This window comes from Anoplophora glabripennis, unplaced genomic scaffold (assembly GCF_000390285.2).
Source record: "Anoplophora glabripennis isolate ALB-LARVAE unplaced genomic scaffold, Agla_2.0 scaffold42, whole genome shotgun sequence".
Lineage (NCBI taxonomy): Eukaryota > Metazoa > Arthropoda > Insecta > Coleoptera > Cerambycidae > Anoplophora > Anoplophora glabripennis.
In genome coordinates this window covers 1,054,793-1,075,535 of record NW_019416219.1, presented here as the reverse complement: position 1 = coordinate 1,075,535, position 20,743 = coordinate 1,054,793, and the positions used below count along the sequence as shown (strand labels likewise).

General features: G+C 32.2%; 4 protein-coding genes across 5 annotated transcripts in view; 2 read left to right on the top strand and 2 right to left on the bottom strand.

Annotated features, from left to right (window-relative positions):
- Positions 1-1,860: 1,860 nt before the first annotated feature.
- On the bottom strand, positions 1,861-5,295 carry LOC108905388 (heparanase-like). 2 transcript variants are annotated; one of them, XM_018708221.1, is made up of 10 exons: positions 5,155-5,295; positions 4,880-5,099; positions 4,631-4,824; positions 4,402-4,575; positions 4,124-4,352; positions 3,911-4,047; positions 3,049-3,227; positions 2,780-2,921; positions 2,314-2,446; positions 1,861-2,113 (listed from the first exon to the last, which is right to left on the bottom strand). In XM_018708221.1, exons 1-10 carry the CDS (start codon positions 5,201-5,203, stop codon positions 1,954-1,956), a joined length of 1,617 nt encoding a protein of 538 aa, XP_018563737.1. In that variant the 5' UTR covers positions 5,204-5,295; the 3' UTR covers positions 1,861-1,953. The 2 variants fall into 2 exon arrangements, with proteins under 2 accessions (XP_018563737.1, XP_018563738.1); XM_018708222.1 differs by lacking the exon at positions 2,314-2,446 and having other exon boundaries at positions 1,984-2,113.
- A 539-nt stretch (positions 5,296-5,834) lies between these two features.
- On the top strand, positions 5,835-7,712 carry LOC108905381 (pre-mRNA-splicing factor RBM22). The gene is made up of 5 exons (XM_018708212.2): positions 5,835-6,012; positions 6,070-6,123; positions 6,180-6,443; positions 6,498-6,859; positions 7,109-7,712. Exons 1-5 carry the CDS (start codon positions 5,959-5,961, stop codon positions 7,635-7,637), a joined length of 1,263 nt encoding a protein of 420 aa, XP_018563728.1. The 5' UTR covers positions 5,835-5,958; the 3' UTR covers positions 7,638-7,712.
- Positions 7,713-8,535: 823 nt separating this feature from the next.
- LOC108905398 (39S ribosomal protein L21, mitochondrial) lies at positions 8,536-9,642 on the top strand. The gene is made up of 4 exons (XM_018708234.1): positions 8,536-8,756; positions 8,862-9,025; positions 9,198-9,354; positions 9,421-9,642. Exons 1-4 carry the CDS (start codon positions 8,540-8,542, stop codon positions 9,522-9,524), a joined length of 642 nt encoding a protein of 213 aa, XP_018563750.1. The 5' UTR covers positions 8,536-8,539; the 3' UTR covers positions 9,525-9,642.
- A 2,826-nt stretch (positions 9,643-12,468) lies between these two features.
- Positions 12,469-20,743, bottom strand: part of LOC108905437 (tyrosine-protein kinase Btk29A) — a 28,390-nt gene continuing 20,115 nt past the window's right edge. The window contains exons 7-12 of the mRNA XM_018708285.2: positions 20,357-20,550; positions 18,791-18,962; positions 18,509-18,677; positions 15,113-15,350; positions 14,920-15,053; positions 12,469-13,696 (exon numbers count right to left, since the gene is read on the bottom strand). Coding sequence (XP_018563801.1) covers positions 13,595-13,696; positions 14,920-15,053; positions 15,113-15,350; positions 18,509-18,677; positions 18,791-18,962; positions 20,357-20,550 — 1,009 coding nt within the window. The 3' untranslated portion in view covers positions 12,469-13,594. The remainder of the gene's footprint in view (positions 13,697-14,919; positions 15,054-15,112; positions 15,351-18,508; positions 18,678-18,790; positions 18,963-20,356; positions 20,551-20,743) is intronic.

Here is a 20,743-nt window from a genome sequence, read left to right as displayed (position 1 = left end):
TCCTATAGCTAAAATTGTTAGTTTTAAGATATAGCAACATTTCTGAAAAAACTTAATTTTTATTATTTTATAGAATAGGTACCACAAATAAATATTAAATAATAAAATTAACTCAAAATGGAATGATAAATTATGAACTGACAAGTTGACACAAAACCATTTCGTGCGATCGAAAATAATAAATATTAGGTTTTTCCAGAATTGTTGCTATATCCTAAAAACTATCAACTTTAGGTGTATAATATATTTAATAAAAGTTGAAGTAGACTGGTATGTGAATAAAATAAAACGACAATAAAATACAGGGTGTTGCATTTAGAAAATCAAATTTGAACTTTCTAAAAATGATCGAATTGTAAAAAAGGCTCTGTATAAAATATCGATATTAGCTAATATAGGAGTCTTTGCCTAACATTTGTCTATAACTCTGTCAAATATTTTTGCTCCAAGTGTTAGTANGAATGATAAATTATGAACTGACAAGTTGACACAAAGCCATTTCGTGCGATCGAAAATAATAAATATTAGTTTTTTCCAGAAATGTTGCTACCTATATCCTAAAAACTATCAACTTTAGGTGTATAACATACTTAATAAAAGTTGAAGTAGACTGGTATGTGAATAAAATAGAACGACAATAAAATACAGAGTGTTGCATTTTACTAATTTTAGAAAATCAAGTTTGAACTTTCTAAAAATGATAGAATTGTAAAAAAGGCTCTGTATAAAATATCGATATTAGCTAATATAGGAGTCTTTGCCTAACATTTGTCTATAACTCTTGTCAAATATTTTTGCTCTAAGTGTTGAAAGTTAATAATACAACTTCTTCGAGGTCATGTTTTTCCAAAATTCGAAGAATTTTCTACATAACTTGGCAACCCCGCACTAAAATGTTAAACTGTTTATATTACCATATATAGAATTTTCTCAGAAATCCATATGTTTAAAAATATACAGGGTGTTTCATTTAAAAAATGTAATATTTGGCGCGTCTCGTTTTTACTAATCGCCCTGTATGTTTGAAATTACTTTTGCCCTGTAGGTTTTTTGATTCTGTACAACTTTTATATAAACTTTTTTTCTATATTATGAATAACAAGGAAATTATTTTACTATTATTGTTTTTATTTTAATATTTTTTAAGGTGTTTATTTATTTCTCAAACATATGTTTAATTTGGATTCATATAATATAATAAATTCACATTTATGATTTTATATTTATAATTGAACGTTTTATAGGCTTCTTGGGGCCATTATCTTTTAACATCAAGAATTTTTTAAATACTAGTTCATGGTGAATGGTAGATACCTTCATAAATGCCCGCGTACCATTTGATTAGATTTGTTTTGGCGCTCAGTAAATTAGATTTTCTGAAATTGATGTTTCAGAAATTACCAAGGAAAAGTCACCAACCCTATATAGATTAAATGTCAAAATTCAGAGACTTTCGTAATTTTGGGTATTTTTATGTCTATTATTTGCATATTTAGCAGTGTTTACCACTATTTTTGTGCTTTTTTACAAATTAATCTTTGTCTGTTGAGTTGAAAAAAAAATTGTTCTTTTCAGAACTCCAAAAATTCGTAACACTTTTAGCGTAAGTCAAACGAACATTTAAAAATAAAGATGTTTTAGTCTGAAACAAGTTTTTATTTATTTTCAGATGTAGAGCTGCACTGAATTTATTTATGTATTTTGTAACTTTTTGGCAAAAAATGAAAAAAAAAAATTGAAAATGACATGTTTTAGGAACATCATTTGAAAATAATTATAAAAAAACAATGGAAAAAGAATAAAGTGTGTATTTTTACTTTGTTTTATGGGATACAGAGTGACTTATTAAAACAAAACATATTCTTGATGAGTATATAATATATTCGGCACGAGTTATGTTACAAAAATAGCACACATAGATTTGACTAGTAGAAAATACACAACGCGATTTAATTACAAACAAGCGTTAACACGAGGAGCAGGTATAACCCAAAAAACAACAGAAAAAGGCGGCATGGTTACAAATGATCTGGCATCTACCGTCTTTGGCACGAGTTCTGGTAAGTTGTTGTCCTTGGACATTTTTAAAAGCTTTCCATTAAGCCTAACACCTCTAAAACATAAGAATATTTTTTAAATTGGGATCAAATTAAGTGTTAAATTAGATTTTGAATAATGAGTATCAAAAATAGTAAATGTTAACCCAAATTCTAAACTATGTGCATTTAATCGTAAACAAAACTTAGAATTATTTTTGTTTAATTTTTTAAGCAATTGAATGACGCTTAAATTAATCAAAAATACTAGGCTTACTTTGAACACATTAACGTATCAGAAGTCAGTTCGAAAGCGTAAACTGTTGATAATGACTTTGCCTCCATGTTCAATGGAAGCAGTCCTTCGATCCTGACATGTGCAGTAGCTTTATCCATATTTACTCCAAAAACTTAAAAAATACCCAATGACATAGTTGTAAAATAACACATTATTAATGGTACTCCTAAAAATTAAAGCGATAATATATTGATAATGAAGCGTGGAAGCCATGCTGTTTTTAGAGAACGATTTTTATGCTTTCATGACAAAAAAATTTCAATGAAATATGCAGCACTACTACCATTTATGCCCGGAAAAGCAAAACCTGTTTTTTTTTTGGATTCATAAAAAAATTCTATTTTCTCCACGACAGTTTCTATATGGGCCTACAAAACATCTAAAAAACATGCTTCATTATAAAAATTTATCCACTTTAATTTTCGTCACTGCAGATTATAGTCACCTGTAACCGACGGTTGAAGAGACGGAAAAGCAGATTTCTTTGTACAGTGGCAGTACAATCTAACCTTTGGAGAACAAGACGTATAATTAGGAACAACTCGCATGCCTATAAGTTTTTTATAGATTATACTTATCCACCAGTCCTAAAAGTTTAGGAAAAAAACTGTTTAAAGTCTATAAGTGTGAAAAAGAGGAAGATATTTTCAATACTACTGCAATTCAAATTATCTGTATTTTATTAATGCACTTTTTAAAAGAAGTGAGCCTTACGGGATTCGGATTGTAGTCATCGTCCAGAAGCGCGTAATACCCCTTAAAAATAGACTGTCTGACAACAACATTAATTCCCATTTTGGCAGAGAGTCCCAATTTGTCGACCCACATGAACGTGCCGATAAACGTGTTTGACAAATTTGGAGCTCCTCCTCCATACGCTGATGATGTTTCTCCTAAAAAAATGTACTTCCGAAAGTTGTATAAGGCTTTCATTTTATCCCTACGTGTGTGTGTAACCTGTACACTAATCTAATGCAAGAAAAGCGGTGAGGAAATTAGTTGTGCGAGTTAAAAACAAGACTGTGCTTGTGTAAGAATAACCTGGATAAAAGAATTAACCGAAACGATATTAATGTTAGTTTTGTTCTTTGCAAAAATAAAAAAGGCTGAAGTGTTTATGTCCACACCCATTAATGGCACATACCTATGTTTTATTTTCTGAGAAATTTACGTCTACCCTGTTTATATCATTGATTATAAATGATCAACATTGTGCAGACGAACTTTCCTAATATTTATTTAAATAGATGAGATAAGTAAATTTTTGATTATTTAGTTGTACCAAAGCATTGTTAAGTAATACCTAAAAAAAGAACGTAGTTTTGTCACTTTTTCATAAAAAACTTAAATCTTTAGTAGCCAATTTTCAATATAATACATAAAGGGCAATTACAAATAATAGGAATTATTATAGCTAATATAACGGCTAATGTATAACCAATACAATAATGCTTTCCTAAAGTAGTACATTTATAATACATTTATATGTTCTTTTTAAGCGTATTCATTTTTAGTCATATTTGTTTGGTTAAAATAGATTATTGAGTTTTTATTTTTTATAAAAAAATATTCTTACCAAGCCAAATAGGTTTATTTTGTATATCCAAATCCTTTGTAATGTTCTTAACAGTATCTATTTGTTTTTTTAGATAATCAAACACTATAGGGTTTAAAAAGTCTTCAGCCTTAGCCGTACGTCCGTTGATATAATATCTAAAATAATGTAAAATGTATATTCTTAACATATATTATGTAAACACATCATTATAAAAAATTAAAGCATACTTACTGATGCCAAGTTATGGCATCGATTACATTTGCTGCATTTTGCAGAAAATCTTGCAAATAAATTTTACTTTCTTGATGTTTTACTCTGGGTCTCGTGGTGTCTGGTCCAACGAGCAAAGAATTCTTATATGTTTCATATTTTCTCAGGATATGTCTTAAAACAGCAAAATCTTTGGCCATCTGTGTTGCATTTACCTCCTGGTTAAATTTGTGACGGAAAGAGTTTGGTTCTAAAACTCATTATAATTATAAAGTTACAGTATAAATAAGAATGTATACCATTTCCTAGTTCCCAGTTTAATTTTAGACTATGTTTATTTGAAAATTTGATTAGCGACTCTGCATTTGTGTAGTCCCAAGAGCCGTTATCAAATCTCCTTAATGAATTAAGATCAAACAACACTTCCATATTGGTTTGTTGAGCGAATTTCGTTAGTTCCAACCATTGCGTACCTTTATAAATTAATAAAGATTCTATGTTTATCAGACATATTAGTGTATCACTCACCAGTCATTACGTAATTTGGAAGAGAACGAAGGTCTAAAAAATTATAAATATGGGATATTCCTCTGTAAAATCTCTTTACATGTTTATCAACCTCTTTTAAATTTGGGTTGAAAACTAACTTGTCTGCTAAATTACCACCTATTCTCAAATAAGCTGGTTGAAGATATTTTACCATTTTTTGTAATTTAACGTCTCTAAAATTTTTATTAAAACAGCATGTAAATATATGTATATAGTAAAAAAACTTACGTTGTATTAAAGTTGTAAAAATCTTCTGCAATAACAGAAGTATCTAAGCCAATACTAAGAAATTTTGAATTTGTTTTACTCAAGTATGGTTTGTTTCGTTCAATGTATATAATCTGAACATTTCCTGTCGATTTTAGAACGAATGTGGCTATTAATAATAAAATAACAATGAATATTGCTACTGCTCCTAATACAGAACATATTTCAAAACATTTTCGTACTAAAATGAAAAGAAAAATTATTAGTGATTCGTTATAGTAAAAATAAACACCTACCAAAAACCTTGACATAGTTATATTTTGATGTATTTCGGATTTGTAGCATTTTTCTATAGATAAAAAAAATAGAGCACCCTTTATGCTGATTCCTCTGTAATGTTTCTAATATTTAATTTTGAATTTGTTGACATTAACATAACCTCCACAAAAATCAAAACTAAAAACACACCTAGGCTGGGTTCGATTTTCAAAAACTTAATTTGTTTTTCGTGTTAGAGTACGTCACAAGAGCACGTTTACGGAGACCGTGTAGGCTAGTGGCAGAAAGATAAAGATAAGGTTTGGGTAATAGTTTATTCTTATATTAGAACAACAGCCTACATTGGAGGAAAAGTAATTTTAATTTTCTATTAAACTCCCTGTTTACTTATCCTCTATGGACAAATTAATAATATAAATTTAAGTGTCCATTAAATAAATTTGAATTTTGATAAATGGGGTAATTATTTTTTAAAATAAGTCGACTTTTTCAGATAACTCTAGTATAATTTAAGCAATTTAAGTAAACGTATTATTATCCCCTCGCCGTCCTCATCTTATATTCAGTCGTCGATTTTTTTATTTTTTTGGACCTTACATAGTTGTGATCTGAACGCCACCTAAATTTAGTAAGCGGCTTGTTGCCAACTATACCACTTAAAAAAATCCTTAATACTCTCTGGTTGCACGCTTGGTTGTCGGTTGTCAGTTTGTTGTCAATTTGTCAATTAGCAATTTTTTAATTTTTTGTGCTTTGGTTTTTACGAAATTTTACATTTTGGTTTCCACGCGATAAATAAACTTCTGTAAAGTACATTGACAATGGCGACATCAAAAACTACCAATACATATAATAGACAAAACTGGGAAGATGCAGTAAGTAATCATCATTCTTTAATGTAACTTCGTAATTAACCTCAAATTTTGATCTAGGACTTTCCAGTACTTTGCCAAACATGTTTGGGAGACAATCCATATATAAGAATGGTAAGATTATAACACGAACATAAATTTGTTTTCATATGAATCAAATTTTTCTACAGACAAAAGAAAAATATGGCAAAGAATGTAAAATTTGCTCCCGACCCTTCACAGTATTTAGATGGTGCCCAGGAGCTAGGATGCGTTTTAAGAAAACTGAAGTGTGTCAGACTTGCAGTAAATTAAAAAATGTTTGTCAAACTTGTTTATTAGATTTAGAGTATGGTTTACCTATTCAAGTGCGTGACGCAGCTTTAAAGATGAAAGATGATCTTCCAAAAAGTGATGTAAATAAAGAATATTATATACAAAACATGGAAAGAGAGGTATAAGTTTTTATTTAATATTCTTGATATTTTCCAAACAAATGTTTTTTTTAGTTGGCAAGATCAGATCCAGGTACAGTGAATAGTAAACTGAATGAACCAAATGATCTTTTAATGAGACTAGCACGTACCGCGCCGTACTATAAGAGAAATAGACCCCATGTGTGCTCGTTTTGGGTTAAAGGGGAATGTCGAAGAGGAGAAGAGTGTCCTTATCGTCACGAGAAACCAACTGATCCAGATGATCCTCTAGCAGACCAAAACATTAAAGATCGTTACTATGGAGTTAATGATCCCGTAGCAGATAAGTTGTTGAAAAGAGCTGCGGCAATGCCCGCATTACCACCTCCTGATGACAAAACTATTACTACATTGTATATTGGCAATTTGGGAAACCTTACTGAACAGGATATAAGGTATGTAATCTTCAGATATCGATTTCATCAAAAATGTTTATTAGGTTATTTTGTTATGAAACTAAAAAACAGATGTTTTAAATGCCCTAAATATTAAAATTATGTTCTTATTGACAGGAAAATAAATCTACTATAGTAGTATTAATTTTATTCAAGTGTAGAATTTAAAAATAAAATTAAGGAAAGGAATAAATTTATTAATACTTCAACCCACTATACTGTAAATACGAATTTTATTGTTTCTTTCAGGGATCATTTCTATCAGTACGGAGAAATCCGTTCCATAAGTCTTGTTCCAAAACAACAATGTGCTTTTGTACAGTACACCACGAGAGCTGCTGCTGAGTCTGCAGCTGAAAAAACTTTCAACAAACTCATACTTGGAGGTCGAAGGCTTACAATTAAATGGGGCCGGTCTCAAGGCCGCACCGGGCCTAGTATTAGTCACCACCCAGAAAATTACGAACCAGTTCCAGGCCTACCACCTGCAATTCCAGAACTGAGTAACAACTTCTTTAATTTAGAACCTGGGCATATACCTTTACCCAACATGCCGCCTCCTCCATCACTCATGGTTCCTCCGATGTTTGGACCTCCGCCTATTCCTCCGTTTTTCTTCAATCCACCTCAATTGCCTCCTTTTGCTGCCCCACCTGCAGCTGTTAATACTAGTACGAGTACAGCTACTAGTGAAACAACGAAAACTGCAGTACATTATCCAAGTCAGGACCCGTCTAGGTTGGGTGCTACTCAGCTGCATGCCGATAGACAAGAATAGCATTAAGTTAAAACTTTTTCAATTTCAATATTCCATAATTTTTTTTTACTTATTTTTCAGAGCTGTAATTATCTCTTAAAATTGAATAAAATAATATATGTATAACAAGCTATTCTTAAATAACCCCAGTTTTCCTTCTATTCGCAAAAACAATGATTCATGAGATCTATACTGAATCGAATTATTTAACTTATATAAAATCCAAATTAAGCGGTTCCCTATGAATGTGACTATATTTTAAAATAATAGATGTCGCCCTTGGTTTTTGTGTAAGGGACTCTATTGTGTAATATCTATGCACCACACACAGATCTAACCCACTTTTATGACAGTAGAATTGATATTATTTATTCCTTTTTAATAGTAAAAAGGCCAACCATAGCGGTGGCTTGCTCAAGGACATGGTTCTTTATCTTCAATGTCCCCAAAAATTCTATTTATAAAAAAGTATAAGTTCATACTGATTTGTTTTATACTGTCTTTAATACACCATTGTACACTATATTCTTATGAGTTTAGTACTTTTTGCTCTGGAACCCATATTCATATATCAGTAGAGAGAGAACGAGTACCCAAACTATCGCCCTTTCTCTCTACAACGTCTACCCTTTTTAACACACGGCTTCCTTCATGTATGCTTTATATATGCTCTAAGACTAAGGATCTTTGAGAACTTGGGCAGAACCCGGTTCACTCTGCTCAGTGAAAAGAGCCGATTCAAGTGAACCGGATCAGTCATGTTACGCCAACTAATTCGATTTGGGGGAGAAGTAGAGCACTGTGCACCGGAACGCGTAAAAACTCATGAGGAGTGTTCCAATTGATATACCCGAAAGTAGCTCCAGTCAGTACTAGAGATTTTGTGATCCGGTTTCAGATAATTTTCGAACGCAGCACTTTACATGTTTTTATTTCTGGACATTTTAGTTAACCTAAAAATGGCTTGTTTAATGCGACAAATATTTCTAAAATGTTATCAAATTCCACAATTAAGACAGCAAAACCTATTTAAAGTAAATTTAACTTCAGGTCTCGTTTCAACTTGTCACAAATTGTATTCAAATACTCCGACACCATATGAAATTGTTGATCCGGAGGCTCAAGGCAAATTGACTAAAAGTAAGTTATCCAGCTAATTATCAATCTATCAAAATAAATATAATTATTCTTATTAAAAATAGTATTTATAATAGTTTTTTTGTTGACACTCGTATACATTTTTAGGTACAATAAATAAAGTTAATGCACTAGTAGCCGATCGGAAACAGGGCAGACTGTTTGCTGTAGTTCATCTTGCCGGAAAGCAATTTAAGGTTACAGATGGAGATGTGATAGTTATAGAAGGCTATTGGCCACCAAACGTAGGAGACAAAATATCGTTAGATAAGGTATGTATTTGTTTTTATCGATCGCAAAGGCTTATTTTAAATATATTATTAAAAAATTAAATTGAGACTCAGTAATACAAGTTCTGCAACATATGAAATATAATTTTTTTTTGACATATACTAAAAAAAATATGTTTTTAACAGGCCAAAAATAAGTGAATTTAATTTGTAGGTACTATTAGCTGCAGGGTCAGATTTCACACTTGTAGGTAGGCCAATAGTCCAAAAAGGCCTTGTGAAGGTAGAGGCTACTGTTATTGAAAAGACCTTGTCGCATACGAAAACTCACTTTAGGAAAAAACGGAGGAAACAGTACATGAGAATAAACTGTAAGTTTAATTTTTTAAGTTGTAATATTTATAGAGTATATTTTTTTATCGAACTTTCATTTTTAGTTTACCGAATTCCTCAGACATATTTAAGGATCAACAAAGTCCAAATTGAAGGAGAATTAAATAATCCGCCAGAGGTTAGGGGCTTAGAAACTGCAATTTTTTAAATCGTAGACCGATAAGATTATGAAGTCGGTAAATCGTTTTTCAAACTTTGTAAATTGATTTATCTCGTGATTCTGTTTGTATTAAAATATTTGTCGTTCTTAAATCTTTGTTTCCTGATCTCTGTTGTCCTTTATTATATATTTAATATTTTTCGTATTTATTAAACGATAGACTGGGAACTAAAACGGGGAAGGATGGGGTAAAGAAACATAATATCTTTTCATTTATATTACATTTAATTATTTTAAAGATACAAACTGAACACAGTATATCTGTAATTTCTTATGGTGTGGTAAAAAAACGTGCTAAGTATAAATATAAAAAAATTGATATAAATGTTACAAGTTTATTTAACTAGAATATGTCATATAAGCATTTTCATAGTCAATCATATGCAAAAATACAACAATCGGGATTATTAATATAACCTAAAGCAATAAAAATTTCAAACTGACACGGTAACAATTCCGTCATTAATTTAATCGTCTCGTACTTTAAAAATCTTTAACATACTTGTGCCTAATTTGAAATTTTACAGCATTTTTACCCACTCTATCACAATTACCGTAACTTATTATTCTTTTTTAATGTAATAATGAACTTCAGATATATTAATCAAACATTAACAATGAATTAAAGAATTATTTTAAAACGTCCCTGAACGGAAATGTAGGGCGGGATTCAAAAATATTTCTTCAACGTCATCAATATATTATATAGTAATCTCACAAACGGAAAGTCTTATACAGTTACTTTTTAGACAAAGAAAGTTGGTATCCCTAATGATCACATACAACTGGCTTATTTGAAGATTACACAATCTAATCTTACACTACCATCACTAACAATGATTTAAAACAAATATCACAAAAATTGGTGACATTCTCAAAACCATATTATCGCAGGAAAATTGTAGGGTATACGGGGCGTCCCATATTTCATGGACTAAATTTGATTTCACCGTAGAACTCAAAATATGAAAAAATTTCCATAAAACACGAGTTGTTGGAAATTGTTTAGTTTCCAGGGTATTTCAGTTGAAATTTCTTATAATATTTTTTTACAGACATTTTTTCATTTATATTTTATGTTACACAAAAAGATTTCTAACATTTTTTATTTAAAATCACCAATTTCCAAGTAACGTACAAATGAGCCGTTACTTGCTTTAAAAAAAACCCTATTTGATTATATCGGTGGCATATGGTGATATTTTGAGAGCGAGAAGCAACTTTAAAAAACATACCTACTTACAATGTAATTCTATCGATTCTAATAATTCTAGCGATGCCTAAGACGAACATTCTAGCTTCTAATAATGTATCCTTGTTTAGCCTCAAGAGTATTTAAAATTTCTAGCTTTAAAGTAACTTTCTTGCACTTTGCGCCTATAGTACGCTCACCTTCAGAAAGTAGTTTACAAAAAACAAGCTTATTTATTTACGTTTTTTTTAAAACATGCGAAATAAATCTATTAATATATTTCTTCCGCGACCTCCTAGAACCAATTCCAGGGAGTCACGACTTACAGTTTGGGAACCACTGTTCTAAAATATATGTATGAAATTTCAGAATTTGGAGTAGCTTCGGTAGCAATAAATGTAAATCAAACAGAAAACCTGTGTTTTTAACACACAAATAATGGACTTTCCTCCATTCTAACGCAGATTTTCTATAAAATGGAGTTAGTTTGAAACACAAATAACTTTTCGTTGTAAAGAAATTTGTAATTTAATTCGTAAATTACAAATTTCTTAACACCAAAAAGTTATTTGAGTTTCAAACTAACTCCATTTTATAGAAGATCTGTGTTAAAATGGGGGAAAGTCTGTTATTTATGCATTAAAATCATATTTAGACAAACCGTGTAATAAAATCTATAAAATATACTTAAAAGTTAACTAAACGTGCCACCGTCCTTTTTAATGCAGATTTTCTATAAAATGGACTTAGTTTGAAACTCAAATAATTTTTTGGTATAAAGAAATTTGTAATTTACTAATTGAATTACAAATTTCTTTACACCAAAAAATTATTTAAGTTTCAAACTAACTCCATTTTATAGAAAATCTGTATTAAAATGGGGGAAAGTCTGTTATTTGTGCATTAATTCATATTTAGACAAACTGTGTAATAAAATCTATAAAAATGTATTGTTGGTTTCCTATTTGCTATAGAGCCCTCTTAAGTAACTTTTCTTCTCCGTCTTAATAAATAAAAGGAGCATGGTGGTATATTTTAGTTGAACTTGCTGTTAATAGATGGCACTGTTACAGCTGTGTTGATTTCCATTTTGTCACATTATTTAATTTTTTGTTAATATTTGAAACGGCGGCAAACATCCCATTATTTTTCGATATTCCAACTTTGTTAAATCTTTCCACTTAATTAAGATTATAGATAAATTATCCTATACTGGACGGCCAAAATTATAGATAGTGATTCATCGCTAGCTCTTGGACTAGTAAGGGGGATGAAGCGTGCCGGGAACGAAAATCCATTGGCGTGTCTGCGTAAAAGGCAACAAGATGTAGAAAATATTGAAAAAACACAATAAAACATAACATCTAATATTTTTTACGGTTTGCTATAACCGGCACTTTGATCAATTTTAATTATTACAGCATTTTAAAACGTCCCAGTTGTGTTTTTTTAATTTATAAATTTATTATAGCCATGGAATTAGACCTCTAGTCTACGCTTATGCTATGACGTTTCTCAGGTCGGGCAAATCAAGTCCGCTTGCACCCACTAAAAAAGCATTTCCCTATTCCCTACCAAGTGCAAAAGACAGAGATAAAATATAGATCGACGTTCAGTGTAACTCAGTCCATACATGATTATAGATTCTACCGATGTGCATGGCGAGCGGCACAAAGATAAATAATATTGAACCGTATAGAAATCATTTTATATTTTATACGCATTATGGTAATAGTGTTTTTATATTATGTATTAGTCACTCTTTATAATTTCGGCCGCCGAATATAAATATATTTCAAAAAACAACACCCAGTATCTTGAGAACTAAACAATTCCCAACATTTTTCTTATTTTCAAGAACTCCATCGCCAAATAAAAGTTTGCCTGAACAGTTCGAGGCAAACTGTAACATAAATTTCGCAAGCTAGATCTGCTGTAGAACTTGTTCGACTTTCAATTTTTTCAAACATCGTACCGTTTATATTAATCGTAATAGTGGAGTAACGTGCCGATCGTAATTTAAACATCGAAGCGTGAAATATTCACCTCACAAGTTGCAAGTTACACGTCATTTCCTGAATAATATGGACGAATGAATAATGAGCCATTTTCAAATATAATTTTCTGTCGAGTAACCCAAATATTCTAATTATTTTTTTTACTAACACATAGGTATTCTTATTTGCAACAAACTGACCACAACTATTACAAATAAGTTGAAAAAATAACATTAAAGGAATTAAGCTACATTAATATCATAGATTTTTTACCTATAAAGTTCGACCAATGACAGCGCACATTGCGACGTATTACACACAAAAAAATTTGGCACTTTTCAAGACGTTCTCAAAGATTTTTATCGCTGGAAGAACAACACAACTAGGTAATTCGAAAGAAAGACAGATTTCAGTATCAAAATTAGAGAGACAACGAGTACATCAAAATATATTCTTTTTCGGAAAACAATCGCCGTTAATGTTATTTTTTTCAGTGTCTGAAAAAAGGATTCCGCGCGTCCTATAACGTACCTATTTTGATTAATAACAAAGAAAAAAAAATACTTACAAAAATCTTGACTCTAGTTTACTTAGCTTTAAAAATGGTCAAGTTTACATTTAGGGAAGCCGTCCACGGAAACATACTGTACATTTTCATCTAAAGTTATTGTACTCGAGTTGTGTGCCAAACCGGTCCACGGTCTATCACCCTCTCCGTGCTAGTTTTCCGACTGCGCCTTTTTAGCTTCCCTGCAAAGTGTTTGGCAGACACTTATCCAAGTCTGTTCGTAATTACTACAGCACAGGTCACTTGTCGATGCAGAAGATGAGGAACTGCGCGACACCGTATCGCATACCAGCTTAGCCAGTCAATCAACCAGGATGACTGAAGAGACATTGTGTAATGTTTCTTTTAGCACTCTGAACGATGGCCGGTTCTCCGGCAGGTGACTCCAGCACTTTCTCATAACCTGCAACGGAAATTTGTAAAACTTAAAAAGTTATCCCATTTCCGCCTGAAACAGAAAGCAAATAGGCAACCAGCAATACATTTTTATAGATTTTATGACACAGTTGGTTTAAATATGAATTAATGCACAAATAACAGACTTTCCCCCATTCTAACGCAGATTTTCTATAAAATGGAGTTAGTTTGAAACTAAAATTACTTTCCGTTGTCTAGAAATTTGTAATTTGCACCGTAAATTACAAATTTCTTTGCACCAAAAAGTAATTTGAGTTTCAAACCAACTCCATTTTATAGAAAATCTGCTTTAAAATGGGGGAAAGTCTGTTACTTGTGCAGTAATTCATATTTACACAAACCGTGTAATAAAATCTATAAAAATGTATTGCTGGTTGCCTATTTGCTATAGAGTCCTTTTAAGTTTTTAAGACTGATTTTATCGTAGTGAAGTGCGTGGTGCTCTCTGGGTTGTCAACAGAATTACGTAGTGGGAAGCCTTCCGAGCGGCCGAACAAAATTTCATCAGTAAACTACCACGAAGTTATAACGTTTTGCATGAAACGAGTTTTTGATAGTTATCAAAGGCACATTGAACAGAGTATAGCAATCAAGTTAAAATAGTCACATAAACATATTAACTATTACAAATGGCGTCTAGTGAGAAGTGTTCTTGTCGTTCGGGAGGTTTCGTGATGGCAGACAAGCGTGCACGATGACGAAAGCACCGGGCGTTGACATAAAAGCCGAACAAATGAAAACAACGAAGCTATAGGCTCTGAACTGAAGTCTGATCACTGACCAACCAACGCAATGTTGGAAGGGCGTATATGATTGATCAGACACCAGATATCAGCGCATAGTGCACACCTTCGAAGTTTTCGCTCTCCGGATTGTGCGAAGACGTCATGTCCTCTCGTCGTCGTGCACATAGTCTCGACAATCACGAAACCTCCCGAACCACAAGGACCCAGTCGGACGTGATACACACTCTTCACCGTACGCCGCTTGTAACTTAATTGCTTTACGCTGTTCAAAATGCGTTTTATTGTTATGTGTTTCCCAGAACTAATCTGAAATTAATATTTTTTATCCAATAAATAATCAAATTAAAATTTGATTTTTAAAAAACTACACAAACTCTTATCTACCCGCAATGGTATGAAATAAAGGTAAAAAGTTGTAACGATGTGAAACGAAAACCAAAAAAATATACAATTGAACACTTACATCATATACTTCCTTATAACAAGCTTTTGGTTTCTCTAATATCATTCCCTTTTGCACACGTTCCACCACCTCGGTATTTTTTAATCTTCCATAAGGCATTTTCCCACACGTAAACACTTCCCACATTAAAACACCTGAAAGATTAACGAAACGTCGAATTAATCTTTTTTTTTATTATCTGTAAAAGTATTACCGTAAGCCCAAACGTCGGATTTAGAAGAGAATCTTGTGTAGTTGAGAACTTCGGGTGGTGCCCATTTGATGGGAAATTTCGAACCACCGGATGACGTGTACTGATCGTCCAATACGTATCTGGCTAATCCGAAATCCGCGACTTTTACTACGTTTTCCGTACCGACCAAACAATTTCTGGCAGCCAAATCTCGGTGGATGTAGTTGTGTCTTTCCAAATATGCCATACCTTTGCAAACCTATAGAAGATAGAATACATTAAAATAAACAAAAAAACAGCAATACGCAATTCAGCTGGTATCTGGATTCGACCGTGTTGGGGTGTTTTTTGTGTACCACTATTTCCTTTTCTTGAAGTGTTTTCCAACGAGTGCACGAAAATTGGATTCGAAGGTGTCGTGCGTGCATTGAAAATGGTGGTGGACATTTTGAGTATATGTTGTAAATTGTTTTGTACTTGTACGTTTGAAAATTACTGAATTTTGCATTTTGGTAAGTACCTAAATTATTTTTAATATATATGATTATTTGGCCAACGTGAATCTTTTGGTACTTTAAACATATTTTTCAAATACGTAATTTGATTAAAAGTTAAGTTCCTGTTTTAAGAGATTCATAATTACTAAAATTCGGGCTAAAAGTGCTGATGTAATGGCAGTCAAACTTCTTACACCCTGTATGTGCAAAATATTTATATCATAATCAACTGATAGATACAAATGTGATTTTTTTTTAATTTTCACAACCAAAATTTTCTATACAGTTATTTAAATGTAAAATTGATACATTTCAATCTTTTCAAAATTACAGGGTCAGCAACCGCTAATTTAATTATTTATTGCTTCATGAAAGTTTTCTATCTACTTTTTATATCATATTTTTACTTACTTGTATGCACATGTCCAGCAGAAGCCCCTGATTACTACTTAGAGACTGCTCATGTCTTCTCAGATGATTCAAAAGGGACCCGTACCTCATATATTCAGTCACAATAAAAATGGGTCTGTTTTTACTACACACCCCGTAGAGCTGAACCAAGTTGGTANCCACCGGATGACGTGTACTGATCGTCCAATACGTATCTGGCTAATCCGAAATCCGCGACTTTTACTACGTTTTCCGTACCGACCAAACAATTTCTGGCAGCCAAATCTCGGTGGATGTAGTTGTGTCTCTCCAAGTATGCCATACCTTTGCAAACCTATAAAAAAAGTAAATGGCTCATCCCTTTGGAAATTTTAAACAGTTCTGTAAGTAAAATTTTATGTTATATGAAATGATATAGTGCGCCAGTTGCGAATTCCAAACAAAATTTACAAAAAAAAAAAAGAAATAGAAGTTGTTGAGGGGGTATACAGGGTGTTAGAAGTTTGACTGCCTTAATTTTAGCAGAAGATAGAATACATTAAAATAAACAAAAAAAAAACAGCAAAACGCAATTCAGCTGATATCTGGATTCGACCATGTTGGAGTGTTTTTTGTGTACCACTATTTCCTTTTCTTGAAATGTTTTCCGGTGAGTGCACGAAAATTCAAAGGTGTCGTGTGTGCATCAAAAATGGTGGTGGACATTGTGAGCATGTGTTGTAGATTGTTTTGTACTTGTACGCTAAATTTTGCTTTTTGGTAAGTACCTAAATTATTTTTAATACGTATGATTATTAGGACGACGTGAATCTTTGTTTACTTTAATTACATATTTTTCAAATACATAATTTGATTAAAAGGTAAATTACTGTTTTAAGAGATTCACAATTTCTAAAATTCGGGCTAAAAGTGCTAAAGTAATGGCAGTCAAACTTCTTACACCCTGTATGTGCAAAATATTTATATCATAATCAACTGATACAAATGTGCATTTTTGTTTAATTTTCACAACCTAAATTTTCTTTGCAGTTATTTAAATGTAAAATTGATACATTTGGAATATTCAATCATCATAGTGCTGTTTGTTTTATGGGTACCCATGTCTGTAAGTAACTCATTTTTAAGTATTACGTTAAGAGCGCCAGCCTGACCCCACCCGGATCGGTCTAACAGTTGCAAAAAACAGACGTGGGACACAACAGGGTTTCAAAAAGGTCCACGGCAGATTGGCGCCAAGAACCAGATGCTTACTCCACATCACGAAGACTCTCCAGCCAACGCTCGCTCCGACAACTCTAACCTTCTTTTCAATAAAAATACTTTTATTAACCATTGAGTTTTATTTTGCTATACACCGAAAGCAACCCTCAGTATATTTCAGTTAATTGTGAAGAAAATATTTTTCATCAATGTGCAATCTTTTCAAGATTTCAGGGTCAACAACCGCTAATTTCAATATTTATTTCTTCATGAAAATTTTCTATGTGGGCCTAAAAATCACTCTCTAAAACATGGCATGGGTCCACCGTTAGAGCGACAATAGTGATCAAATTTTTATTTCATTCTACAGAAAAATTGTTTTTGATAAAAACACTGCTTGTTAAATTTGCATGCAGGGTGTTCAGGAAATGAAAAAAAGCCCTTGATTAACATGAAAATATGCTCTTCAAGAAGGTTGTTTAGAATCAAAAGTTATGTCAGAATTTCAATTTGTGGATAAGTATACTTTTTTTTTAAGGAAAATAGACGACAAAAATTGAAAAGGTTTAATAAAATTAACTAAAGTCCTTAGAATTAACTAAAAATCACCAAAAATTTTTTTTTTATAGAAAATAATACAACTAATTTTCTATCACTCTGATTGCATGAACAGACTTCTCTAAACACATAAAACATTTTCATCGGTAGAAATTAATTGTCGGGCATCACGAAGACAACAAAAATGAAATACAAATACTGTATTAATATAAGATACCTATGTCAATAAAGAGTAAAATTTCTAGCCTTCAAAACGTGAAAGTGGAGGAATGGTGACATCTTTCAATTAGGAACATGCAATACAATTTGGTAGTACTGCCATGCTTTATTATGTTTCTAAGTTGGCAGTGCCAATAGTGGCCACTGGTAGTGGCTCTCGCTGAAGTGTAAATCTACGGTATACTGGAATTAATTGCAATGAAACATCAACGCAGGTATCTCACTCTAGTGTAGAATTGTAAACTGGAATCGTTTGTTTTTTAGAATCATAAATCTGTAGTGTCTTTAGCTCAAACTGCCGCAAATTACGTCATCTAAGGCAGTAATTGAAAGTGAAATATTTGTAACTCCTCTTTTACACGAAACGTTCAAAAATCAAAAAATTAAAAACATGGTTAAATATTTTATGCATTTCTTTTGAAGAGATTGTATCTAAAAAATGAGAAGCGACTATTACCGATTTTTATTATTCGAAAATAATGTTTTTCTTAAAAATCTTTATATATATCCCAAAAAAGAAATGCGATACTTTTTATATCATATTTTTACTTACTTGTATGCACATGTCCAGCAGAAGCCCCTGATTACTACTTAGAGACTGCTCGTGTCTTCTCAGATGATTCAAAAGCGACCCGTACCTCATATATTCAGTCACAATAAAAATGGGTCTGTTTTTACTACACACTCCGTAGAGCTGAACCAAGTTGGTATGTTGCAGTTTTCTACAATGAAAAAAATACTTATGTTACAAACTGAAAACAAAAGAGAAGACATTTCCACCAAAAGCATTCGCTAAAAGAAAACTAGAAATTAGACTTTATCGCAGTGTACTTACGTCATGACTTTGGCCTCTTCGATGAAATCATCTTCAGACATGGTGCCTTCTTTCATCATTTTGACGGCTACGTCAATTGATCCCCGCCACTTCCCTCGCCTTACCACGCCGAATTGTCCAGATCCTAATTCTTCTAACAGCATCAATTCGGTGTGGTCGATTTCCCACTTATCTAAAAATTTGAAATTTTAGAAGAAATGCAGTTTATTTTGAAAGAACATCTTTGGTAAGACTTTTCGTTAAATGTTAAAATTTAAAATAAAATAGAATTTTAAGCCTACATTCCAATGATAATACATTTATTACACGACGGACATAAGAAATCGATTCTAAAAATTAACTTGCACTTTAATAAGAGAGAACCATACTGTAAAAATTTGTGGTTTAGGCCTTCCTTTTCACAATGTAGGCCAGCCAATAGACATTTTTTGGCACACTTAAATATTACAGCAAATTTCATGTATTACCTTTTGAAAAATACTTAGTAAATGAAAACCCAAGCGATTTCCCCAGCAAAATCGTGAACAATTTTCTTTTATAAGAATAAAAACTACAAAAAAATGACATTCTTTTGTTTTTCTTTTTATAATATCTCAAAAAATAACGATGAAACCGTCTTACTCTGAACGGCACTTTTGTAGAGAATACGTGCGACCCGATCGTTTCATTTTTTACGGAGAAATTCGGAAAAACCTCTAAAATAGACCTTTTTTCAAAAACTCCGTCAAATTTGAAGCTGGAAAATGCGGAAAATGACGGATAATAATATGTAGTTTAATCGTGCGCAAGATGTTTTCTGTCCGATGTATAGTTTTTGCACAATTGCATAAACAAATTAGGGTCTTCTTTTGCACAGCGTGGCGATTTATCAAAAATGGTCCGATTTAAATTCTGATAACGGCATCTGAAAGTAGACGACAAAATCTCCAATTTGTATATCTCAGATTTTCACCTGAGTGATGGGAAATATGGTAAAATTCCGTTGAACGTCGCCCAAAACAATCGAAGTACGAGCGTACTTTTGATCATTTTGGGCGACAGAAACCATCTTGCGCACGATTAAACTACATATTATTATCTATCATTTTCCGCAAGATTATTTTTCCAGCTTCAAATTTGACGGAGTTATGAATTTTTTAAAAAAGGTCTATTTTAGAGGGTTTTTCCGAATTCCTCTGTAAAAAATGAACCGATCTGGTCGCACAAAAAACCATTTTATAGGTTTTTTTATTCTCTACAAAAGTCCTATGAGTAAGACGATGCCATCATTATTTTTCGAGATATTACAACAAAAACCAAATGTAATTTTTTGCAGTTTTTATTGTTCAAAAAAATATTGTTCACTTGGGTTTTAATTTACTAAGTATTTTTCAAAAGGTAATACATGAAATTTGCTGTAATATTGAAGTCTCTTCTTTCTCTCTATTGGTTAGCCTAATTTTTTTTCAGATATAGCCATAAAACTTGAACCAATTTTTTTTATGTTTTCAGGATTGGCACTCGATAATACCTTTGCGATAGAGTACAATAGAGTATAAATTTTCAACACTGTATTCTGTCACTTACCGTGGCTTAATCCGGCCGTTGCAGGGGCGGGCCTATCGCAGGGACTAGTTTTTAGACGAGAAGCCAGACCGCCGCTGTTGTGCTTGTGATAATTTATTAAATCGGGGATAGAGTTGCAGCAATGCTTCTCGGACAGGAAGAATTCCCCTCTCGAATTTTGTTTTATGTGATAGTGCTTCACGTGCGGATGAGGTCTGAAAGATTGTTTATTACACCACAACATCTCAAAGAATAAGGATGAAATGGGCGAGATGCGTACAATTGACGAGCGTAACAGGAGAAAATGCCATGACGTCAAGAAAAAGAACATTTAGCAATGGTACATTTAAATACGTAATAAAATTTTGCATTAAAAATTCTTAATTGCTCGTCAGCAGCAATTTAAAC